A 24,890-nucleotide genomic window follows, 5' to 3' on the forward strand; every position below is an offset into this window, starting at 1 on the left:
GTTTCCAGTTTTGCAATTGATAGTGACGCGCGTATTAGGAAAGGTCATGTTTGAATACTGTTAAGCTGTAGTTTGGTTCATGAGAAATATGTGCATTTAAGTTGAAATCCCTTTGATTATTTTTCTCTTTAAAAATGGATGCAACCATCTGCTGGAGTTTGTTTTTAATTAAAATCACTCTTGGTAATACTGTGAGCAGTTTTTTTTTTAGATGAAATTCCTTTGAAATAGCTTAATTTTAAAACTGAGATTCGAGTTGGCTATAACTGATGAGCTGCCTGAACTCTGAACTAGTAATTTCTTTCCTTAGTTCTTACTTCCAAATTGTAGTGAGGTAAAGAATCTAAGATAATTATTTAAAACTGACCCTGGCTGGTTGGCTCAGTGATTGAGTGTCAGCCTGGCACGTAGAAGTGCTGGGTTTGATTCCTGGTTAGGGCACATAGGAGAAGCAACCATCTGCTTCTGCAACCCCCCCCCCCTTCTCTTTCTCTCTCTTTCTCTCTAACCTGCAGCCATGGCTCGAATGGTTTGAGTAAGTTGGCCCTGGGCACTGAGGATAGCTCCATGGCCTCTGCCTCAGGCTCTAAACTACAATAGCTTGGTTGCAGAGCAACAGAGCAGCAGGGCCCAGATGGGCAGAGCATCGCCCCCTAGTGGGCTTGCCAGGTGGATCCTGGTCAGGGTGCATACAGGAGTCTGTCTCTCTGCCTCCCCACCTCTCACCCTTTCACTGAATTAAAAATAAATAAATAAATAGATAAAACTATTGTTCCCCTAGTTCTATTGTGATTGTATGTTAGATAATGGTGGGATTAAAAGCAAAATTATTGCATTTTGGATATATGTTCTTACCTCACCAGAGTCTTTGCAAAAATGGCAAATATAATAAATTTAAATGATGAGATTTGAAGGTTCTTTGGCAAAAGTATTGTATTTTGGAGGCTTGAGACCTGGTAAAAAAGCTTTTGCACTCTTCCTTTATCACTGAGCTATGTGAAAATCATCAGAAAAAGAGACAGAAGCATTTGGACTTTAAAAAATTAATAGCTAGTGTGCTGTGACATTATCCAGAGTATTTTTAATAAGATACAGATTAGCAACATAAAACTTTTCTCATTAACCATCCATCATCCTCCACCATAAACATCCAGATATATTATACATATAAGAAGGAAACTTTCATTTTGCTGTGTGGAGGCAATATCTTGACTTCACTTTTAGTTGCCAATTAAATAATTATTTGAAAAAAAATTGAATACAATGTTGATACTGTTTTTATCTTGTCCTGACCCTATTACCTGAGTAAGGGAGCCTGTGACTTCTGCAGCTCCCAGCATATACTGAACGTGAATATGTATTTATTGCCTTTATAGAAAGTGTGATTTGATAGCTACATGCTTCATAGTATAGCAGAATCTCACAAGATCTTGAGCCGAGCACAAACTACCTCTCCTCTCATCAAAAATTATATATTGAGCCTGACCAGGCAGTGGCGCAGTGGATAGAGCTTTGGACTGGGACGTGGAGGACCCAGGTTTGAAACCCCAAGGTTGCCAGCTTGAGTGTGGGATCCCCAGCTTGAGGGTGGGGTCACTGGCTTGAACATAGGATCATAGACATGACTCCATGGTAGCTGGCTTGAGCCCGAAGGTCACTGGCTTGAAGCCCAAGGTCGCTGACTTGAGCAAGGGGTCACTTGCTCTGCTGTGCCCCCCCCCCCATCAAGGCACATATGAGAAAGGAATCAATGAATAAGCAATCAATGAACAGCTAAGATGCTGCAATGAAGAATTGATGCTTCTCATTTCTCTCCCTTCCCGTCTATCCTTATCTTTCCCTCCCTCTGACTCTGTCTCTGTCAAAATTAAAAAAAAAAAAAAATTGTATTGAATGACAAGTCAGTTATATAAGAAAGTTCATATTTTTCCGGGAAATACTGGACCACATAATTTGAGAAATGACTGGAAGTTAGATAAGAGAACATGGCAATGCTCTAGGCTAACTAAGAGAAGAGAAAAATCCCTCTTTAAACATAAAAAAGGAAGCTGTTGCAGCAATAATCCAATTTTGTCCCAGTGTAATTTCCAGAAGAATTGCAAACTCAGATTCAATAAATGTAAAAAACACCTTGAGTTCATGATCAGTGATAAGAATTAAATGTAGAAGAGATGGGCAGTTGGAACCACCAGTTCTGTCTCCTTTATTTGTTCTCAGGAAATGAGCCCTGAGAAATTCTTCATAAACAAAGTGAGCTATTTATTAAGGACTTCTGCCATTACTAAATCTTGACTTAAGAGCAAGGGTTGTCCAACTTTTTCTCTGAAGGATCAAAGAGTAAATATAAATATATACTTTAATATCTATGGGCCAGGCAGTCTCTTTTACACCTACTCTTCTTTGCAGTTGTAGGAAAGAAGCCATAGGCAATTTTTAAGTGAATAGGCATGGCTAGGTTCCAATAAAACTTTATTTATAAAAATGGGTGGTGGGCCAAATTTGGCTCATGGCCTGTAGTTTGCCAACCAAGTTCTAGAAATGGAGGCAGAATAGATCCTGAGGTATGTCAAGATCCCTATAATGAGAAAAAGGGATTTACTACTCATATAGGCCATGAGTCCAATCTGATTGATTCATCCTAAGAGTTGGTTCTTTGAACTGACCAATAACACCAACAAAAAGATTTGCAGTTCAGAGGACCAAGCAAAACAACAGAAGGGTAGGGAAAGAAAATATAACCTCTATGAGAGAGAGAGAGATCTTTCAAAGGCTGTATAAAACTGCTTGTGATTTAAGTTGAAACTCTAAATGAATGATTTTTCTGTGAACAGTTTCTAAAATTGATTCAAAATGAAGTGGGACACTTGAGTAGACCAGTAACTACAGAAATAATTCAAACGGTAATCAGGGTAGTTAAAGATGCATGCCCCCTAAATACAGCCCTGTTCCAATGGTTTTGTCAGACATTTAAAGCACAGAAAAATGCCATGTTATTTCAATGGTTAGAGTGCAGAAAAAGATGGAAAAGATATTTTTTTACTCCTTTTTTACAGTTCTAATAACCTTGATAGAAAAAGCAGTCAATGATAGAATAAAGAATAAAATTCTTTTGGCCACTCACGAATTAGCATGCCCTTTTTGGGTCTGGATTTTTCTCTTAACACTGTTGGGAGGCAATCCTTTGTGGGTCTCATTTTTGTCTATCTTTTGAGCAGAGGGAGTGCCTGCCTTTGTTCTAGACTATTTTTGTGTGGATGTTTGTATAGCGTGCATCCTTGCAAGACAGAGGCACTATCTCTCCCCAGGGCAAAGGTCAGGTGTGCTTACTGTCTCTTATAAGAGATTTGGGTCCCCTAAACCAGTGATCCCCAACCTTTTTTGGGCCACAGACTGGTTTAATGTCAGAAAATATTTTCACGGACCAGCCTTTAGGGTGGGACAGATAAATGTATCACGTGACCGAGAAGACAAGCGTCAAGAGTGAGTCTTAGACAGATGTAACAGAGGGAATCTGGTCATTTTTTTTTTTAAATAAAACATCGTTCAGACTTAAATATAAATAAAACGGAAATAATGTAAGTTATTTATTCTTTCTCTGTGGACCGGTACCGGTCCGTGGCCCGGGGTTTGGGGACCACTGCCCTAAACTCAGGGCCCCTGTCCTGTAACACAGCTGACTGTGTTATATGTAAGCATCATACGGCTCTTTTCAGGTTATCCTTTGAAAGTGAAGGTCAGGACTGGTGCAAATGCTGGTCCTCCGCTATTACTCAATGCTATTGCCGTGACTAATGAGCTGTCTTGTGTCTGAGACCCAGGAGTCTTTCTGTCTTCTGCCAGCATCCTTGAATCTGTGACAGGCCCACTTAGCATGCAAGTAGAGCAAAATCTGCGACCCTCTCCAGTTCTTAGCAAACGTTCTGGGGAGTCATTTATATTGTTGCGTTTATTAGGAGCTCAATCTTTTTTATTGCTTAGTACTCCATTGTATAGAAATACATCACACTTTGTTTATTCATTCTGTTAATTGACATTTGAGTTTAGAGTTGGGGGCTATTATTTCCAAAGCTGCTTGAAACATTCTCGTATAAATCTTTCTGTGGACAGGTCTTTGCATTTCTCCTGGGTAAATACCTGAAAGTGAAGTGGCTGGATCATAGGGAAGGTATACATTTAACTGTTTAAGAAACTGCCAGGATGTGAGGGTGATCTGGCTGCGACATCTGTGACCCCATGGATCTCCAGGGTTGATTCGACTGATCTGGCTGGCTAGGCGGGTGTCCCCTTCCTCCCTCACTGGTTCATGAGTGTCCCTCCTGAGGCTGTGCACTCAGGCGAAGAGGACGACCTTCCCCGATAGAGGAGAGGACCATTTTTCCATCAAGGGTATATGAGTAGCTGCGCTCCCCTGCTAGAGCCTCTAAACAAGCTCTCAGGAAACTGCCAAACAGGTCTCCACTGTAACATTCCCATCGACAATGTGACAGATTCTAATGGCTTCATATCCTGGCCGGTACTGGGAGTTACCAGTCTTTACACTGCGGTCATTCTAGTGGGTGTGAAGTAGTGTCTCCCTGGGCTTTTAGTTTGCTTATCTCTAATGTTTAAAGATGCAAAACAACTTTTCACATGTTTGTTGGCATTCATATATCTTTTTAAAAAAAATTTTTTTTTTTTAACAGGGACAGAGAGAGAGTCAGATAGAGGGATAGATAGGGACAGACAGGAACGGAGAGAGATGAGAAGCATCAATCATCAGTTTTTCGTTGCAACATCTTAATTGTTCATTGATTGCTTTCTCATATGTGCCTTGACTGTGGGCCTTCAGCAGACCGAGTAACCCCCTGCTCGAGCCAGTGACCTTGGGTCCATGCTAGTGAGCTTTTTGCTCAAGCCAGATGAGCCTGCACTCAAGCTGGCAACCCCGGGGTCTCGAACCTGGGTCCTTACGCATCCCAGTCCGACACTCCATCCACTGCGCCACCGCCTGGTCAGGCTATCTTTTTTTAAATTCACTTTTAGAGAGATAGGAGAGAGAGAGAGAGAGAGAGAGCGAAAGAACGGGGAAGAGCAGGAAGCATCAACTCCCTATGTGTCCCAACCAGACAAACCCAGGGTTTTGAACCAGCAACCTCAGCATTTGAGGTCGACACTTTATCCACTGCAGCGCCACAGGCCAGATGGGATTCATATATCTTGTATTGTGAAGTGACTGTTCAAATATTGTGCTCAGTTTTTATTTTTTAAATTGGGATGTTTGTCTTTTTATTGTGTTTTTGTTTTTTGTTTTTTTTTCTGAAGCTGGAAACGGGGAGAGACAGTCAGACAGACTCCCGCATGCGCCCGACCGGGATCCACCCGGCACGCCCACCAGGGGGCGATGCTCTGCCCACCAGGGGGCGATGCTCTGCCCCTCTGGGGCGTCGCTCTGTCGCGACCAGAGCCACTCTAGCGCCTGGGGCAGAGGCCAAGGAGCCATCCCCAGCGCCCGGGCCATCTTTGCTCCAATGGAGCCTTGGCTGCGGGAGGGGAAGAGAGAGACAGAGAGGAAGGAGGGGGAGGGGTGGAGAAGCAAATGGGCGCTTCTCCTATGTGCTCTGGCCGGGAATCGAACCTGGGTCCCCCGCACGCCAGGCCGACGCTCTACCGCTGAGCCAACCGGCCAGGGCCTGTCTTTTTATTGTTGGTTGTAGGATTTCTCTGTTAGGGTACAAGTCCTGTTTCAGGAAGTGCATAGACTTACTAGTCATTTATTAATGGTATATTTTGTGAATAGAGTGTTTTACTTTTGGTGCAGTACAGTATATCAAATTTTTCTTTTAGGATTGATCATTTTTGTACCATATGGAAGAAATTCTTACCTATCTCAATGTCATAAAGACATTTTCAGATATTTTCCTGGTTCCTTCTAGCTGCTTTACGTTTCCGGTTTTTCATTTAGATCTGTGATTCATATCACTTTCTTTTTCCCATTGAATTAACGTGACACCTTGGTCAAAGTCAAATGTGGGTCTATTTCCAGACTCCTTTATTTGATTGATCTTTATTTTTTCTTTTATTTTTTTGCCAAATCCATGCTGTATTAATTGCTGCAGCTTTGTAGTAAGCCTTGAAATCATGTCGTATATAATGAACTTCAACTTTGTTCTGTTCTTTTTTCCCCCCCAAATTATTTAGGTTATGCTAGGTTCTTCTCAGTTCTGCATAAATATTATTATCACGGTTTTTATTTTTAAGAGCCTAACTAATCTTTTAGCCTAATTAAATTTTAACTGGGATGACATTGAATATAAATATAAATGTTGTGAGGATGGGTATCCCAATTGTGTTGACTCTTATAATCTGAGAACGTGGTGTGTCTCTTGATATAAGTCATCTTGCATTTCTCTCAACAATGTTTCCAGTGCAGAGGTCTTCCACATTTCTTGCTAGATTTATTTTTAGGTAGCTGATATGTTTTGATGCTGTTTAATATACATGCTAATTAATTTTTATTTATTTATTTTTTTATTTTTATTTTTTGCATTTTTCTGAAGCTGGAAACAGGGAGAGACAGTCAGACAGACTCCCGCATGCGCCCGACCGGGATCCACCCGGCACGCCCACCAGGGGGCGACGCTCTGCCCACCAGGGGGCGACGCTCTGCCCACCAGGGGGTGATGCTCTGCCCATCCTGGGTGTCGCCATGTTGCGACCAGAGCCACTCTAGCGCCTGGGGCAGAGGCCACAGAGCCATCCCCAGCGCCCGGGCCATCTTTGCTCCAATGGAGCTTTGGCTGCGGGAGGGGAAGAGGGAGACAGAGAGGAAGGCGCGGCGGAGGGGTGGAGAAGCAAATGGGCGCTTCTCCTGTGTGCCCTGGCCGGGAATCATGCTAATTAATTTTTAAATTTTATTTTCCAATGTTTGTGGTTGGTACATAGAGATATATCGACTTTTAAAGTTTTAGTAGGGTTTTGTTTTAATAATTTTACAGGGTTTTCTACATACATAAACGTATCGTCTGTGAATAATGACAGTTTTACTTATCTTCCATTCTTTCTTTTTTCCCCTTTATTTCTTTTTCTTGAGTTGTTAAATTGGCTAGGACCTCCAGTACAGTGTTGCACAGAAATAACGAGAGCAGGCATCCCTACCTGTTCCCAGACTTGAAGAAGAAGAATTTAATGTTTCAGTGCTAAGTATGATGGTAGTTTCAGGTTTTTGTAGATGTCCTTTCTAGAGAAAAGCCCTTTCATTACTACATACATACTGAGAGCTTTTACCTTGAAGAGGCAATGTACTTCTACAGATCTGTCCAGATGTTCATGTGGTTTGCCTCTTTTGTTACTGGGGTGAATATATTTTTCAAACTGCAGTTTATGTACAATATTTCAGTTTCAGGTGTACAACAGAAATTGGACGCATGTACCTTATGAAGTGATCACTGGTCAATTTTTAAATGCTAAGCCAACTTCGCATTTCTGAAATAAACTGCACTTGTACATATATTTTTGTGGTAATCTCTTTGCTGATAGTTTGTCAAGGAATTCTGCATTTATGTTCAGAAGGGCAGCTTCTCTGCAGTTTTCTTATACTACCTTTGCCAGGTTTGGGGGGTCGGGGTTATGTTCCTTGAAAGGAATTAGCACATATTGTATTCTCATCTATTTTATGAAAGAGTTTATGATAGAATCACTGGTGTTGCCATCTGCGCCTGGGGTTTTCTTTGAGGAATCTTTTAGAATTATAAATTGATTTCTTTTATATATATATGTTGCTAGGTAGTGTGTGTGTGTGTGTGTGTGTGTGTGTGTCAGTTTTGGAAAAATGTATTATTCACGGTATTTCTCTATTTCATCTCAGTCAGTGGCTGGCAGATGACAGCCCACTGGCCAAGTCTGGCCACAGCCTATGTCGCCGGCTGCTTTTGCACCACATCAGCTAAGAGGAGTCACGGTAGAGGTCACACAGCCTGCCAAGCTCTTTACAGAAAAAGTTTGTCCACCTTGACCTAAGTTTTCAGACTGAGCTGATGGGGGTATCTTGACGTTTCCCTTGGCTCATCTGGACGATCTGGCCTCAGGTCCTCCCCTTATTCCTGGTGGTGTTGAGTTGTGTTTTCTTTAATCAGGCTTTCTAGGTGTTTATTGATTTTATTTATATTTTTCTAAGAACTAATCTTTGACTTTTTCCATGTTTTTTTGTTTTGTTTTGTTTTTACAGACAGAGAGTCAGAGAGAGGGATAGATAGGGACAGACAGACAGGAATAGAGAGAGATAAGAAGCATCAATCATTGGTTTTTCATTGTGACCCTTTAGTTGTTCATTGATTGCTTTTTCATATGTGCCTTGACGGCGGGCCTTCAGCAGACCAAGTAACCCCTTGCTCGAGCCAGCGACCTTGGGTTCAAGTTGGTGAGCTTTGCTCAAACCAGATGAGCCCGCACTCAAGCTGACGACCTCGGGGTCTCGAACCTGGGTCCTCCCCATCCTAGTCCGACGCTCTATCCACTGCACCACTGCCTGGTCAGGCGACTTTTTCCATGGTTTGTTTTATATTTCCCTGATTTCTGCTTTATCTTCATCATTTCCTTTCTTCTACTTAGAGTTTAATTTGCTCTCTTTTTCAAATTTCCTAAGGTAGGAACTCAGACGATTGATTTTATAGCTGTTTCTTTTCTACTGTAAGTGTTTGAAAGAAAGAAGAAACTTTGTAACTTGAATATCTTTCTGAAGCCTGCAGAGAAAATCATGCTTAACGGTGAAGCGTTAGCATCATTTCCATTAGTGTCAGGACTGGGGTAACTAGGCTCACTGCCTCTGACTTGCACGGCTCAGTCTTGTGCTGGTGGTTCCAGCAATGCGATGAAAGGAGCAGCAGGAAATGGACGTGGGAACGGAGGGTAACAAACCGGGAGCCCATGCACGTGCCCCGGTGGCATGGGCGGGTGTGGACCTGTTCTCTCTTGCAGTTTCCTTCATTCTAGCTGGCGGAAATAAAAACCCATGGCTTCTGATATTGCTGGAATGGAAAAATTGATAGGATTAGAAGTCCTCGTTCCTATTGTTTTGAAAGAAGAACATTATTTTTTGTGTTGTGTCCGGTTGGAAAGAGTTGGGGGTATTGGTAGCTGACACCCCCCACCCCACAGAACTACAGCAGTTATATTGTAATGTTCACTTTGACTTGCTGAGTGAGATTTTCCCATTTCTACAGGGGGCCGCCCCAGCCACGTGCCACAGTGGCCTGGGTGTCCCCAGGCTGGGAACTCGGTCATGCCGGATGCTGGCGGGATAACAGTTCTGCTGCTACAGGACGATGTTCTTCCTGCTTCTCCACTGGTCCCAAGTTCAGAAAAACGCACCCGCATTCTTCACTGTTTTTTCACACTAGAAGGCCATTTGACTCTTCTTTCATCATCCAATCAGCCAGCACATCTCTTTACTCGCCCTGAATATTTCTGTTTTTACTGTTTTTTTCCCCCTACCCTTTTATTCATATCCCAGTCCCGGCCACTCTGCTCACCTGGATGACTGTGGCACCCTCCTCTCTGGTCTCTTTTTCCAGCCTTACATCCCTCCAGTTCATCATGCTACAGGATAGGACATCCTTTGAAAACAACTCTAATTATCACTCCACCTCCCCCGACCCTGGAACACATCTCATCCGACTCCTCAGTCAGCTGGCCGAGCCCTGCGTGTTTGGTCCTGGCTTCCCCATGTGCCTGGTCCCTCGTTCCCTTCCTCTGTCACCATTCTAGACTTCTCCCAGGGGTCCTGGCTTCCCCATGTGCCTGGTCCCTCGTTCCCTTCCTCTGTCACCATTCTAGACTTCTCCCAGGGGTCCTGGCTTCCCCATGTGCCTGGTCCCTCGTTCCCTTCCTTGTCACCATTCTGGACTTCTCCCAGTTCCCAGACAAGGTCACCCGCTGTCTCCTGGGCCTTCCTGCAGGCTGTTTCCTGTGGCTTACACACTGCCTCCCTGAGTGGCCAACCCGAAGTTCTCTGTACCTAAATTATACTCATTCTCTAGGTCTTAGCAATAAATACCCTTTCCTCCAAGATGTCCTTCTCAGCCCTCTTTCTGTGCGTGGTCATCATACTTTGTTCTTGCCCTAACAAAACAGTTGTAATTATTTGTCTGCATTCCTCATTTTCCTGTAAGCTCAGGAAACGGTAACCACATTTGTCTCCTGTGAGTGAGTGAGTGAAGAATGAATGAATGAATGAATGAGAGAAGAAAATGTTACTCTGGTTTGTACCGTCGCTGTCATTCATTTGTTCATTCATTCTTTCATCCATAAAATGAATGTTTACTGAGCACATGCTTTATGCCGGCCGCTCTGCTAAATACAGGAATATAGTTCTGAATAAGGCAGCTGAGGGCCTTACTCCTTTGGGCTAATAGTCAAATAGAGGAGACAAACAGTAAACAGGGAAATTTAAATAGTGAATGGCAGAACATTAGTAAGTACCATGAAGAAACTAAAATAGAAACCTGTGGACTAATTGGGTAAGGGGTAATTAATAGTAGGGTGGCCAGGGAAGGTCCATCAGAGGAGGTCAATGTGAGCTAAGACTTGAATGATGAGAGGAAGCCAACCGTACAAAGATCAGAGTGAAACCAACTCCAGGCAAATGCAGCAGTTTCTAGAAGTGGCCTTGGAGCAGCTACCAGTGTAAGAACAAAGAGAAGGCCAGTAACACTGGACCGACGCGGGGCAGGGAGGTGTGGTGGGAGGTAATGGAAGGTTTTGTGTTCATGAATAAGCTAAAGGCCGAGGTGAACCAGGAAAATAGCCATTTGAGCTTCAGAGCGCTTGTTAGGTATTTGACGAAGCAACAGCCATCTTGGATCCAGCAGGAAATCATATGACACTGCTTTGATTAAAGGGCAAGAATAAGTACTGATTACATGATAGGGTATATATATATTTATAAGCTGCCAAGGGATGTTTTATGTCTCAGACCTTGAACTTGCATGCAATTATACTATGACCATATAGTAAAGGATGCAGACATTTGATAACTTTTTATTTTTGTGGGTACAGAATTTTATGATTTAGAAAAGAGCATTATTGGAGTAGGTTTAATCTTGAGAGACAACTAAGATCCCCAACCTATGAGGCTATGCAGAGAATGTTGACGAGCTGTATTTGTAATCCTCTTTCTCCTGGACTGAACTGTTGGGGAAAAAAAAATGAAGCAATAATGAAGAAATCACAGGTTCTAGGGAGGCTCAGACAAGACAATGCATTTGAAAGCACTTGAACTTATAAATAAACGTTCTTGCAAAGTATAAAATATTACTGATGTTACAACCAATTCTTTTCGACCAAATACTGGTACTGGTGGGAAATTGGAGACTGTAAAGACTGGATATCTTGACCCAGCTGAGAAACTATCGAAAACCAAACCTCCCTTCATCTCCTCCCTTCCCGGGTTGTTGGAGATCCATCTGAGGTAACACCTGAAATTGTCATGCAACCTAACAGACTCTTGGCAAATGTAAAGACTGTTGGGCTGTTGGATTCTGTATTTGTGATCCTTAGTTTCTTTTTTTAAAAATTCCTCCTAGATTTCTCAGTTGAATACCCTGATCGCACTTTTGCTGGGAGAGCTCCCACCTGGAGACAGGCAGAAGGTCACGACGATCTGCACCATCGATGTCCACGCCAGAGACGTGGTGGCGAAGCTTATTTCTCAGAAGGCAAGTTGTAGGGATTCCGTCGATTTTGGTGTTTCCTAAAAGTGGTATTTAAGAAAGTCACGGCCTGACCTGTGGTGGCGCAGTGGGATAAAGCGTCGACCTGGAACACTGAGGTTGCCGGTTCGAAACCTTGGGCTTGCCTGGTCAAGGCACATATGGGAGTTGATGCTTCCTGCTCCTCCCCCTTCTCTCTCTCTCTGTCTCTCTCTCTCACTCCTCTCTCTCTAAACAATCAATAAATAAAATATTTAAAAAAGAAAGGAAGTCGCTATTTTTTCTTTTCTTTCTTTTTCTTTTTTTAAGATTCATGTATTTTAATTAGTCCTGAGAAGTTAGTTGTACTTTGGGTGAGTTTGATTTAAGTTAGGTAATATATTATCCTCAGGAGAATTATCCCAAGTTGATATCACTATTGCCTAGATCATATTGCCTGTGATCTAGATCATCCAAAAATTAACCCAGAGCAGGAGAAGCCTGAGAAGTCACCGTGTTCATGTCTCGGTCCTCTGGCTTCTGTAACACCTGGTCAGCTTGGTCCACTGGCCAGTGATGGTCACCTCTGTGGCTTACCCAGCCCACAGCAATAACATTTGTGTCATTTAAGTCATTTCTATATGCCTGTGATTATTTTTCCTTTTGAAGAAAGAGAAACGTTGGTCACCCCTTGTCTTTTCCTTTCAAGGCTGAGTGGCTTTCTGTAAAGAAGTTATTTTCCAACCCTTTCAGTGCGTTAATAACCTCCTCGTCCCTTTAAAAAGCCCACGTGTCTCTTAGATATTGGCAGTTTTTAATGTGAAAGAATTTTCCCACGCCGTTTCCAAAATATGTTCCCACTTATAAAAATGTCAGATGTGCTTGTCTGCTGAGCACCACTGATTGTCATGCCCATCACCTCCTCTCTCCAAATTCCCCCTTTTTTTGGGGGGGGGGAATGGTGGTACTAAAACAAGATAATTCTTTTCACACAATTTGAGTGCCTGTATATATTGAGAAATGTTTTCTGTTATTTTTCTAGTCATTCTCAAGTTATTAAAATCAAAGTGAATTTTAATTCTCTCCACAAAGTGCAAGCACGTAAGACACAAACTTAAAAATACTTCTTGCTCCAGGTCCAGGGTCACTGGTGAATAATGTTCTTTAATTGCTCAGCCAAAACCGATCCTTGCAAAGCACCACTTACTGAGTATTCTCATTTTGATAATGAAGCATTGATATCTACACTTTGAATATGACCTTGCACCTTCTTACATATTTTATTATATCTTAGCACTGGTGAGTTGCTTGCAGTAGGAGAAATTATGATTTAAAACATGTCCTTTATTTTGTACTAAAAAAGATGTAAACTTAATCTAATTTCTGATCATCTGATATGCATAAAGAGGCAATATTGAGACGTATGTGGACATCAGATAAATTAGTAGTCAATTATCTTGGTAATATCAAATGATTCCCCCAAAATTCTAGGGTCACATATATTTTGAAAGAGACTGAATTATACTTTCAAACTGGAAGAAGAATGTATAGGATTGAGTAAGATACTAAAGACTAGCAATGAAAAAAGATACTGTTATTTGATTTGATAAAAAATGAAGTGGGAAACCTCTGAACTAAAAGAAGGCTGGTTTTAGAGTGGACTATTGAAAGTATAGTTTATCTCCAGCATTCAGAAATTACGGATTATGTGTCGTTTTAATAGAAAGTATATTTTTTTCCATCTGATTTTAGTGATGCGAACATAAAGTTACAAAAATGATCCAATGTCCTGGGCTGTTCACGAGAAAGGAAAAAGCATTGCTTGCACAAATTGATTCTGTTTTACAGTAAAACCCATCTCTAAATGAAGATTTTAATTACACATGTATTCCATATTAAGTATTTAGCCATATGCATACAATTATTGTTTGTAGTAGCATGTAAGAGATTTCTCTTTTAGAGAGTTTTAGAAATAAAATGGAAAACAGCATTGATTAGCTTAATAGATTAAGCTTGATGCCTCAAAAACTGTGTCTTATGCATAATGACCATGTGATGTTTTTAGGTCATCAGTCCCCAAGCTTTTGCTTGGCTGTCTCAACTTCGTCACCGGTGGGAGGACACCCAGAAACACTGCTTCGTGAATATTTGTGATGCTCAGTTCCAGTACTTCTATGAATATTTAGGAAACAGTCCTCGACTAGTGATCACTCCTCTAACCGACAGGTAACAATAAGTTTGAGTTAGATGGGAAAAACCAAGCTGAGAAGGTCCCCTGGCCCTGGTTAAGATGCATGAGATTGGAAAGAAAGGAATGGGAGGAAAGGATGAACAGTTTGGGGAGCTGCATGAAAACAGCGTGTCAGTGAACTAGTTAGGTAACACAGTGAATGTTGACTTTGATTAGAAAAACATTAAAAAAGAACCAAACTAGAGAAGCAGAATGACAGACACTATACAATATGTACAAATCATGAAATCCTGAGCAGATTAATATGGTTCAAGGCAGTATCTTTGATCACTAAGTTCATTCTCTCTTGTTATCTATGGCTGACATCCTGTATCAGGACTTATAACCACCTGCCCCCACTGAATCCTAGTATTGGAAATATAAAAATAGTAATTGCTTATGTTCAGATTTCTTTTCTTGTTTTGTTTTGTTTTTTGTATTTTCCAAAGTTAGAAGCAAGGAGGCAGAATCCTGCATGCGCCTGACCGGGATCCATCTGGCATGCCAACCAGGGGGGTGATTCTCTGCCCCTCTGGGGTGCCGCTCCATTGCAGTTGGAGCCATTCTAACACCTGACATGGAGGCCACGGAGCCGTCCTCAGCACCGGGCCAACTTTGCTCCAATGCAGCTTTGGCTGTGGGAGAGGAAGAGAGAGAGAGAGAGGAGAGGGAGAAGGGTGGAGAAGCAAATGGGCGCTTCTCCTGTGCGCCCTGGCCGGAAATTGAACCCAGGACTTCCACACGCCAGGCCAACACTCTACCACTGAGCCAACTGGCCAGGGCCAGATTCATTTTTGAAGGATTACATACAGTGGACAGAGAGAGAACGTAGACCCGTGAAATGGCTTAAGAGATACTAAGTAGGGACTGTCCTAGGTACTGTTCCAGTGTTAAACCGGCAGGGTCTCTGCTCTCCCAGGGGCTACTTTCTAGTTGAGTGTGGCATGTGGAACAAAGAGGAACAATAAATACAATTGCTTTTAGGTGGTAATATTTGCTGTGACAAAAATAAAACAGGTTGACTTGTTAGACGGTATCTTGAAGGGAGTGTCTATTATTGTAGATTGAGTGAGAGGACTTTTGAGCCGAGATCTAAATGCTAACAATGGACCAATTATTGCAGACATTTTGGGGCAGAAAGTTGCAGGTAAAGAAAAGTACAAAGTTTCTGAGGTGGAAAGGAACCTGGCCATTTCAAGGGATACAACCAAAAGCCAGTGTGGCTCAAGTATGGCAAGGGGTGGGGCTAAGGGATTACTATTACTAAAACTCATTGTAAATATATACACATAGTTAGAAAGCTGTGGAGGCAAGGATATGACATAGGACATGAAATTTTTTGTTATTGTTCTGACCTCTGTTGAATTACTTGGTGGGACAAAGCACATTTAATCCTTGGTTTTCAGGAAAGAGAAATCACACCCCAAGATCACAGGAGTGTTCTCACATTCAGTATCACCATAGCAGACGGTTTATTTGGGAAGAAAAGTGTAGACAGCTTCAAATAGGCGTCTATAAAGCTGGGCTCCGATGGTGGTCCTGGGAGGTTGGCAGAATTCTCTCAACTAGCTTTGTGATTGTTGTTTACACATTAATCTCATGATTTATTTCATCATTGCTAATTTGTATGGCTTCTGTAATTCTGTTTTCTCTAATTCAGTTCTCTTTAACTTGTCTCTAACAAAAAGTCAGTCTTTGGTATCTTAATTACATAATTTGTATACTGCTTTCAGTGTGAGAGATGAAAATTTGTAGCTTGACAAACATCACTTTGAGAACAGTGAAAACTGCAAATGCTGAGTGTCTCCCCTGAATGGGTGATGTGGTAAATAGAGAAGGGAGAGGGAGGTGCAGGGTGTAGGAGAGAATGGGAAGAGGCATTCTGAGTTTACCAATATGTGAGGACTAATAACATTAATGATTTAATTAAAAAATCACTACCTGGTTTATTTGGAAAGTGAAAGATGAATATTTTTTTGATAGTGTTAATAGTGCTACATGATGTTCACATTGTGTAGTGTGTACATTTCTATTCCATTTCATTCTATGGATCATTTACATTAACACAGTAATACCTTTCAGACTCTTTCGTTATGTCTCCTTTGATGCTGACCTTTCTTTTGTGTGGTAGGCAGGGTAGACGGCATGCCTCCTTCTTCCATATGCGGTCAAGCTCTGAGGCTTAGGTCATCAACCAGCTTGTCACTGAGAGACTTGAGTTGGAACACAAGTGGACTGGCTAGGAGGGTGCAAGCTAGGCTGCTGTTGTTACAGAGAGACCCAAAATATAACAGCTTCATTAACACAGAAACTAAAGCCCAGAGCGGACTGGTCCCAGCAGTCTAGCTTGGCCAATGGCGGACATGCTCAACATGGCTTCCACAGGTGTTTGTCAGTGGAAGAGAGAAAACCATCTCAAAGAAGGTATTTTCCTAGGATTTGGATGCATCATACCAGCACATAGCACCTTGGTTGGAGTTTGGTCACTCCTGGCTGGAAGGAAGGTAGGAAATGTAGTAGAAGGTAGAAAACTTGGAACCTCAAGCCCAGGCCAGATAGCTGGGTTGGTTAGAGCATCGTCCTGTTATACAGAGGTTGTGGGGTCGATCCCGGTCATGGCACATACAGGGACAGATTGATGTTTCTCTCTCTCTATCTCTTTCCCTCTCTCTCTCTGTCTCTCCCCCTCTTTCTCTCCTCCCTTTCCCCCCTCTTTCTCTACTCCTCCCTCTCTCTTTCTGCCCCTCCCTCACCCTCCCTTCCTCTCTCTTTAAAATCAATAGATAAAATTAAAGAAAAAACCAAAATCTTGGAACTCCAGGAAAAGACTTAGGGGACAGTCTCCACCATAAAAAGTGCTATAATTCCTTGTCCAGGGGTCTTTCTACTCCATATTCACTGTAAAGTGTGCTTAAACAGGTGATGGCCCTGACGTATAGAAACACTTTCCATTTTCATAAGGAATTGTTTCTGTTGGCATAGTACTTAGGATCTTTCAAGACATTTACCTTTGGCTCTCTTAATATCTTCCAACCATAAACCTCATTTTATGGAGGAGAAACCTGAGGCATGTTGATGTCACAAAAAAACTTAGATTATCTGCTTATTGGCAAAGCAGATACTGGTCCCTGGTCTTCTGATGTCCTTGTATATATCTTTCCATTAGATCTGCTGTCTGTGCTAAGACAAATATCATTTCTTTTTTTAAAAATTTTTTAAAATTTATTTATTCATTTTAGAGAGGAGAGAGAGAGGGAGAGAGAGAGAGAGAGAGAGAGAGAGGAGGAGGAGCTGGAAGCATCAACTCCCATATGTGCCTTGACCAGGCAAGCCCAGGGTTTCAAACCCGCGACCTCAGCATTTCCAGGTCGATGCTTTATCCACTGCGCCACCACAGGTCAGGCAACAAATATCATTTCTAAATCAGCAGAAACCCCATGTAAGGCACTTATTATTTGTTGGTTTTTCCTTCTTTTACAACTGTTCTGTCTTTGCATAATTTTTCTCAGTCTAAGACCTGCTGAGTCTTTCCTGCAAAAAACGTATTATAATCTAAACACACATAGCAATGTACTCAAAATGAGTTCCTAAAATACATTTTAATATAATAAATTGTGTCTGTATATTTGCTTTGTCCTTTGAAATAGGTATCTATTATTTGTAGACTATGAATATATTTACATATCTCATCTCAAAGTATTCATTAAGTAGCAGTTTAATGAAGTCAATGTTTAATTCATTCACCATCCAAGATTTCATGTATTTGTTTTATAAACAATAGTTGGAGATATTGTCTGCCACATGAATAGTATCTTTACCTAGGAATTTCAGAAATTCTTTTAGCATTGCAGATTGTTATTTGTATTCAAATACTCAGCTCTTAGGAAATGAATCAAATAAACAGGTAAAGCAATACATTTTTCTCTATTATTGTTAAACAACCAACCTAAAAATAAATTGAGTAGGAAATATTGTTCTGACTCTCATTCTTGCCATGAACAGATCAAAGGTGTGTCAATAGTTCGGGCTATTATCACATTCTCTGTGTTGACTTCTTCAACTTCAAAACAAACTGGATTGCCCTTCATGTTTTCTAGAACCCCCCTATTAGACCGTGACGCGTGTTTTCTGTCACTTAAAGGTGTTACATTACTCTGACTCAGTCACTTCACCTGACCATGAGTGGGGCTCCCGCTGGCCCAGCTGGTACAGGGAAAACCGAAACCACCAAAGATCTAGGACGTGCCCTTGGCATGATGGTCTACGTGTTCAACTGTTCAGAGCAAATGGACTACAAAGTAAGTCAGACATACAATGATGTAGTCTAAGAATGCTGTTCCTGATTTGAAATGATTCAAAGTAATAGCTTCACCCTCTCTCCCCTTCTGTTAAATTCTTCGTGCCTCACACCATCATTTTAACCCAGTGGGAGTCAACCTGGTCCCTACCGCCCACTAGTGGGCATTCCAGCTTTCATGATGGGCGGTAGCGGAGCAACCAAAGTATAAATAAAGAGATAGATTTAACTATAGTAAGTTGTTTTATAAAGATTTATTCTGCCACACTTAGCGAAAATCCGACGTAAAGTACTTGGTAAGTAATTATTATTATATGCTTTAACTTGCTGTAACTCTGCTTTATAAATTTTATAAAGCAAAGTTACTTTCCTACTTTATAAATCACCATTACTGTGGAACCGGTGGGCGGTTAGAAAATGTTACTATTCACAGAGTTACGGAAGTGGGCAGTAGGTATTAAAAGGTTGACTACCCCTGATTTAGTCCATAGGAAATATCTACAAGGGACTGGTGCAGACGGGAGCGTGGGGCTGCTTTGACGAGTTCAATCGGATTTCTGTGGAAGTTCTGTCCGTGGTGGCGGTTCAAGTGAAAATGATACATGATGCCATCAGAAACAGGAAAAAGAAGTGAGTGGCATGTGTCTTTTTTTCTCTTGTTACAAATAAAGTAACATGGAATAATGTAGTAAACTTCACCTTCACAATCTCTGCTGTCTCTCCCTGTCCTATGAAGTAAATAAAATAAGAGAGAATACTTACTTAGAATAACCTCCCATATTTTAGTGTTTTTAAGTGTTAACTGCAACAAAAGTATACTCTGTCATTTTAATCACTTAAAAATAAATGCCCTCTGGGCCCTGGCCCGTTGATAGAGCATCAGCCCAACGTGTGGATGTCTCAGGTTTGATTTCCGGTCAGAGCACACAGGAGAAGCACCCATCTGTTTCTCGTCCCCTCCTCCTCTCACTTCTCTTTCTCTCTTTCTCTTCTCCTCCCCTCCTGCAGCCATGGCTCCATTGGAACGAGTTAGCCCCAGGCACTGAGGATGGCTCCATGGCCTCTGCCTCAGGTGCTAGAATGGCTCCAGTTTGCAATGGAGCAACGCCCCAGGTGGGCAGAGCATCGCCCCCTAGTGGCCATGCCGGGTGGATCCCGGTTGGGTGCATGTGGGAGTCTGTCTCTGCCTTCCTTCCTCTCACTGAATAGAAAGATTAAAAAAAAATAATAAAAAATGCCCTCTGTAATGCTGAATCTGGTGATCACATCTCAATCTTGGCCTTACTTGACCTTCTGGCAGCATCTGACACAGTTGGTCCCTCCCCTCTCGGGACACACTTTCTTCACATGGGCTCTAGGACCCCGCACCTTCCCAGTTTTCTCCCACCCTCGGAGCTGTTGCTTCTCATCTATAAAATGGGGCTAAGTATAGCCCCTTACCTTACAGGTTCCTGTGATGATTCAATGCAAAGCCCTTGCACAAATGCCTGACACACACAGTTGGCACCGTACTGGTGTTAGCTACTTTTGGTATTACTATTTCCTGACCTATTCACTTGAGATTATTACTTCCTGACCTATTCAGTCTTTAGACATCTCTTTCTCTACTTTTACTCTTCCCTTGGTGACTTCAGCCAGTCGCATGGCCTTCAGTACCATCTGACTATTGGGGCATTGTAAGACTTTACTTGACATATCTCACAGTCCTCTCAAAGTCAAAATACTGGCCTTCCACCAACACCTGCTTTGTTAGTTGTCCCACCCCCGGTAAAATATATTCTTACTTCCAGTTATTTGAGCCAAAAACTTTCCAAATCTATCCAGAACCTAACCACTTCCCAACACAATGCCACACTAAAAAAATAAAAGACGACAGTGACCGTTGGCTTAATGTGAGAAATAAGTATTATAGTGCACAGTTGTGATTTTCATTGTAACATTTTTGGCATGCAGTGCAATTTCATTTATCTGACCTAACATTTACCCCCCCACACACCCATTTACTAGGATATTTTGCTCAGCTAGGGACAGTCTCCCCATCAGGACACCCTGGACACTGTGAACCTATTAGAGAAGTTCCCAGTTTTGTTTTGTTTTTTGTTTGTTTGTTTTTTCATTTTTCTGAAGCTGGAAACAGGGAGAGACAGTCAGACAGACTCCCGCATGCGCCCCACCGGGATCCACCCGGCACGCCCACCAGGGGCGATGCTCTGCCCACCAGGGGGCGATGCTCTGCCCATCCTGGGTGTCGCCATGTTGCGACCAGAGCCACTCTAGCGCCTGAGGCAGAGGCCACAGAGCCATCCCCAGCGCCCGGGCCATCTTTGCTCCAATGGAGCCTTGGCTGCGGGAGGGGAAGAGAGAGACAGAGAGGAAAGCGCGGCAGAGGGGTGGAGAAGCAAATGGGCGCTTCTCCTGTGTGCCCTGGCCGGGAATCGAACCCGGGTCCTCCGCACGCTAGGCCGACGCTCTACCACTGAGCCAACTGGCCAGGGCTGAGAAGTTCCCAGTTTTATAATTTATAGCTGCGTAGTTCCCCCTGCTAGCAAACCTCCCAGCGCGCCCACCGCATGGCTGTGGGTCACAGATAGCTGCTGCCTTACCTGCCCTCCTCCAGGGCTGTGTTGGAGAAGTGACGTCCTTTCCTCTTTCATCCCCAGGCATATTTGATTGAGCTTTTAATCAAAATCTTATTTTTTGTGGTAACCCAGCTGTCATTTGAAGCCATCTTTTTGTATGGAGGTCTGTATAGCTGATCCATGCAAGGATTTCTGAAAAGTCCCACCATACCTCTTGATGGTCTCCGTGTCTGTCTGTATGTGAGTTGTACCTGTTCATCTTCACACCAGCCCACATAGAGGTGGCTGGGCTCCTTGAGGATTGCATGTGGTTTATTAAACAGTTTACCCTTGAGGATTTAAGAGGTGGGACCCTGCCTTTACCACAGAGTCTTCCAGCACCTTGCTGGCTGTACCCTCTTGTGTTCCATACCTTTGATTTGCAGTGATTCCTGCTCTGATGAATGGGAAGAGCAATCAGTTACCTGCTCCAATAGACACCTCTCTTTCTGCAAGCAGCCCTCCCCTGTCCTGTCTGCCAGATAGTCTAGGTATGCAGATTTCTCCATTCTTACCTTGACTGTCCAAAATCCACAGTCTCTTTATTCTGTGAAACCTAAGAAGCTCATAGTCCTAAAAATGGCGGCTCTCTTCCCTCCTCACTGTATGACGTAGGACCAGCTCCTTAATGACTCCAAGTCCTCCCCTTTCCCAGCAAGAAACTGCCTCATACTTGGTCTCATTTACCGCCTGTGGAAGTTTCCTTCTCCGTCAGTTGCACTCCTACAGCCTGTTACCTAATTCATTCCATCACCAGCCTAACGGGGCCCTTGCACCTCTTGCTGAAAACCTTCCCTGCTTCTCCAGCACCTTCTAATGATGACAACAGCCAGAGTCAGAGCTAACATCTGTTGAGTATTTACCGTGTTCCAGGCATTGTACTCTAGCCATTTATACACATAATCTCTTTTAATCCTCATATAATCCAATAAGGTGGTGGATGATACTATTATCCTTTTGTTAAATTAGATGAGGGAATTGGAATGTGCCTAACGTGGTAGAGTTGACCTCTGGAAGCTCCCAGTCTGGATCCAGAGCTAGCGGTCATAGCCACCGCGCTAGCCTGCCTCTCTGTGGCTGGCCGTGGGTATTTGTTAATTAATCGGAGGGAGGAAGGAAGAAAGGGAGAGGTGGGGGTGAGCAAATAGCCTGAACAAGAAGTCCCTTTCTCCCCTTAGCACGGGCACCTTCTCTCTGCATTCAAGGAATTGCAGCCCACATTTGAAGGCAAAAATGGCATCACATGTTATTAACTTAAAGTAGCCAAGTGCTCGTTTGTATGTTCTAGCATCCTGCGGCTTGCTGAAAATATAAAAAAATTATCCCACATTGATCATTCCTTTGGGAGGGGATAGCGTGAATTTTTAATAAACATGCTTCTTAACAAGATCTGTATGCTTATGAATTTTAAAGGAAACTACACAGAATGAATGGCTTCCTAATAATGTTTGCATTGGCCAGTGGTTTGCATTTGTCTATGTGCATTCATATTCAACGAACATATTTAATTTTATCAACATTCTTCTTCCGGTAGGTTTGTGTTTCTTGGAGAAGCGATCACACTGAAGCCATCCGTTGGAATATTTATTACCATGAACCCAGGGTACGCTGGCCGGACAGAACTCCCAGAAAATCTCAAAGCTCTTTTCAGGCAAGTGTTCGGCTCAGTGGTTCAGCATCTGGAGCTCTGATGCCACCTAACGTCGCTGGCTTGCACTGCTTTTATTTCAGAACCGCCGTGGAAAGCCCCTCATTCCTTCCTAGGGATCACATGATAGAGAAAACTTTCACCATGATAAATGAAGTTTTTTGCACTATGCAACCAGACTCCACATCATTCCTTAAAAGCCATGTGGTACATTTGAACATTTAATACTAGCTCTTTTGTAATGATATTTTTATTATATACATAATTTTCACAAACTATAGAATATATGGAAAAAGATAGAAGCGAATAAAGAAAACAATTACAGTTCTACTACCTAGAAATAATGATTATTGTATATATTTTTGTAGTCCGATAATTCATGTTTTACAGAGTTAAGATAGAGTAGGTTAGGCATAATTTTTATTTAGTTCTCGTTTAATATTTTGACACAAGTAGTTTATCATAGTATTGAATATTCTTTGGAAATGCCATTTTATGTAGCTCCGAAACAGTCTCACTTGTGGCTTATTCATTATTTTCCTCACCATTCTCAATTGACATGTAGGATTTGTGTTTTTCTTTTCAGTTTTCTTATGCTCTTCAAATAGCAGACTATAAACATCTCTTCACATAGTCATCCTTATTTCTGATTATTACCCGGAATAGATTCCTACATTTAGAATTACTTGGTAGATTAAAATACCTATTGATGACCTCCTTTCCAAAAATACCAGTAGCTACGCTTATTAGCAGTCTGTCAGAGAATCTGTGCTCTCTCATTTGAACCGGTTATGTTTAATTCATGTTTCAAATCAACTTCATTCAGGGATCATTTCACAAAATAAAATGCACCCATTTAAGTGTATAGTTGGTGAAAATACTACCACGATCAAGAAATGGACTATTAGCAACAACCCTGAAGTTCTCTCATGCCCTTTGAAGTTAATCCCCCATACTACTCATGTGCTTTCTGTGACTTTGAATGAATGACAGTTGTCTCTCCTAGAGTTCACATAAGTGAAACCATACAGGCTGTATTTGTTTGAGTGTTGTCTTCTTTCCTTGAACTAGGATATGGTTTTTGGATTCTTCTGAGTTAAGAGTGTATCAGTATAGTTTGTTTCTTTTTGTTGCTGACTAGTATTCTCTTATATACACATACAATTTCTTTTACTTTTTTACCAGTTGATCGACATTTTGATTGTTTCCAGTTTGAGGCTATTCTGAATAAAGCTGCTATAGACTTTCATGAACAGTCTTTGTGTGAACATGTTTTCTTTTGGGTAAAGACCTCTAGGAATTGAATCGCTAAGTTGCTAAGTCACATGGCAAGGGTATGTTTGACTTTGTTAGAATTTGCCGATCTGGTTTCCAAGATGGTTGTATCATTTTATACTTGCTCTACATTCTTGTCAGAACTTGGCATTGTCAGTATTTTTGCTTTTAGCCAGTCTTATAGATATGTACAGCTAGTGTTCGACTTACGACCACGATTGGTTCTAACAGACCAGTCGTAACATGATTTGGTCATAAGTTGAGTGGGCTATATGTACAGTATTGTGAAATGATGTTATACAAATCTTTAAGTCAAAGACAAAGACAATTTCCTCTTGGTAGACATCTTGGGAGGAGTTTGATGAAAAATATCCAAGACACAAAACACAGATTGCTGTACCGAGTTTGGGATAACAGTTGAAATGGTGCATGCGGAGATGGTAGTCCTGCCGGAAGCTGGTCCACACTGTTGTACGCCCAGCTGGGCAACACTTGTGCTGCCAGACGCGGAGCAGTCATGGCTAGCAATTGTGGTCGTAAAGTCGAATGGTTGTAAGTTCCATAGGTCGTAAGTCGATCAATACCTGTAGTGGTTTGCGAATAAGGGCTTCGTTTGCATTTTCACGGTGGCTAATGATGTTGAACATCATTCCTGTAACTTGCTGGCCATTCCCATCCATCTTTTGTGAAGTGCTGTGTTCTGTGTACAATTTCTTTATTAAATACATCTATTGCAAATGTCTTTCTCTCAATTTGTGGCTTGTATTTTTATTTTCTTAGTGGTGTTCATCCAAGATAGAAGTTTTAAATTTGATGAGATATAGTTTATCAATTTGTTTTGTTTTTTTCTATCCTAGTTAAGAACGTTTGATTAGTCCCAGATTGCAAAAAAAAATTTCAACTATGTGTTGTTCTAGAAGTTTTGTTTCATAGTTTTCTTACAGGTTTCCTTTTTTTTCTGTTAATGTGCTGAACAATATTGATTTTTCAAATGTGAAACAATTCAATATTACATTCCTGATATAGACTTCACTGGGTCAGGAGGTACTATTTTTATATGTATCAATAGATTCAATATGCTACTATTTTGTTAAAGATTTAAACATCTATGCTGTGAGGGACATTGATCTGTAGTATCTTATAATATTTTCATCTGGTT

General features: G+C 41.8%; 1 protein-coding gene across 1 annotated transcript in view; it reads left to right on the forward strand.

The window, feature by feature from the left end:
• Window positions 1–24,890, forward strand: part of DNAH11 (dynein axonemal heavy chain 11) — a 286,917-nt gene that overhangs the window by 90,975 nt on the left and 171,052 nt on the right. Inside the window, exons 31-35 of the mRNA XM_066240541.1 lie at window positions 11,559–11,690; window positions 13,729–13,889; window positions 18,035–18,191; window positions 18,675–18,820; window positions 22,343–22,459. Of these exons, the coding sequence (XP_066096638.1) occupies window positions 11,559–11,690; window positions 13,729–13,889; window positions 18,035–18,191; window positions 18,675–18,820; window positions 22,343–22,459 (713 nt within the window). The remainder of the gene's footprint in view (window positions 1–11,558; window positions 11,691–13,728; window positions 13,890–18,034; window positions 18,192–18,674; window positions 18,821–22,342; window positions 22,460–24,890) is intronic.

Source organism: Saccopteryx bilineata, chromosome 7 (assembly GCF_036850765.1).
Source record: "Saccopteryx bilineata isolate mSacBil1 chromosome 7, mSacBil1_pri_phased_curated, whole genome shotgun sequence".
In the NCBI taxonomy this organism is placed as follows: Eukaryota; Metazoa; Chordata; class Mammalia; order Chiroptera; family Emballonuridae; genus Saccopteryx; species Saccopteryx bilineata.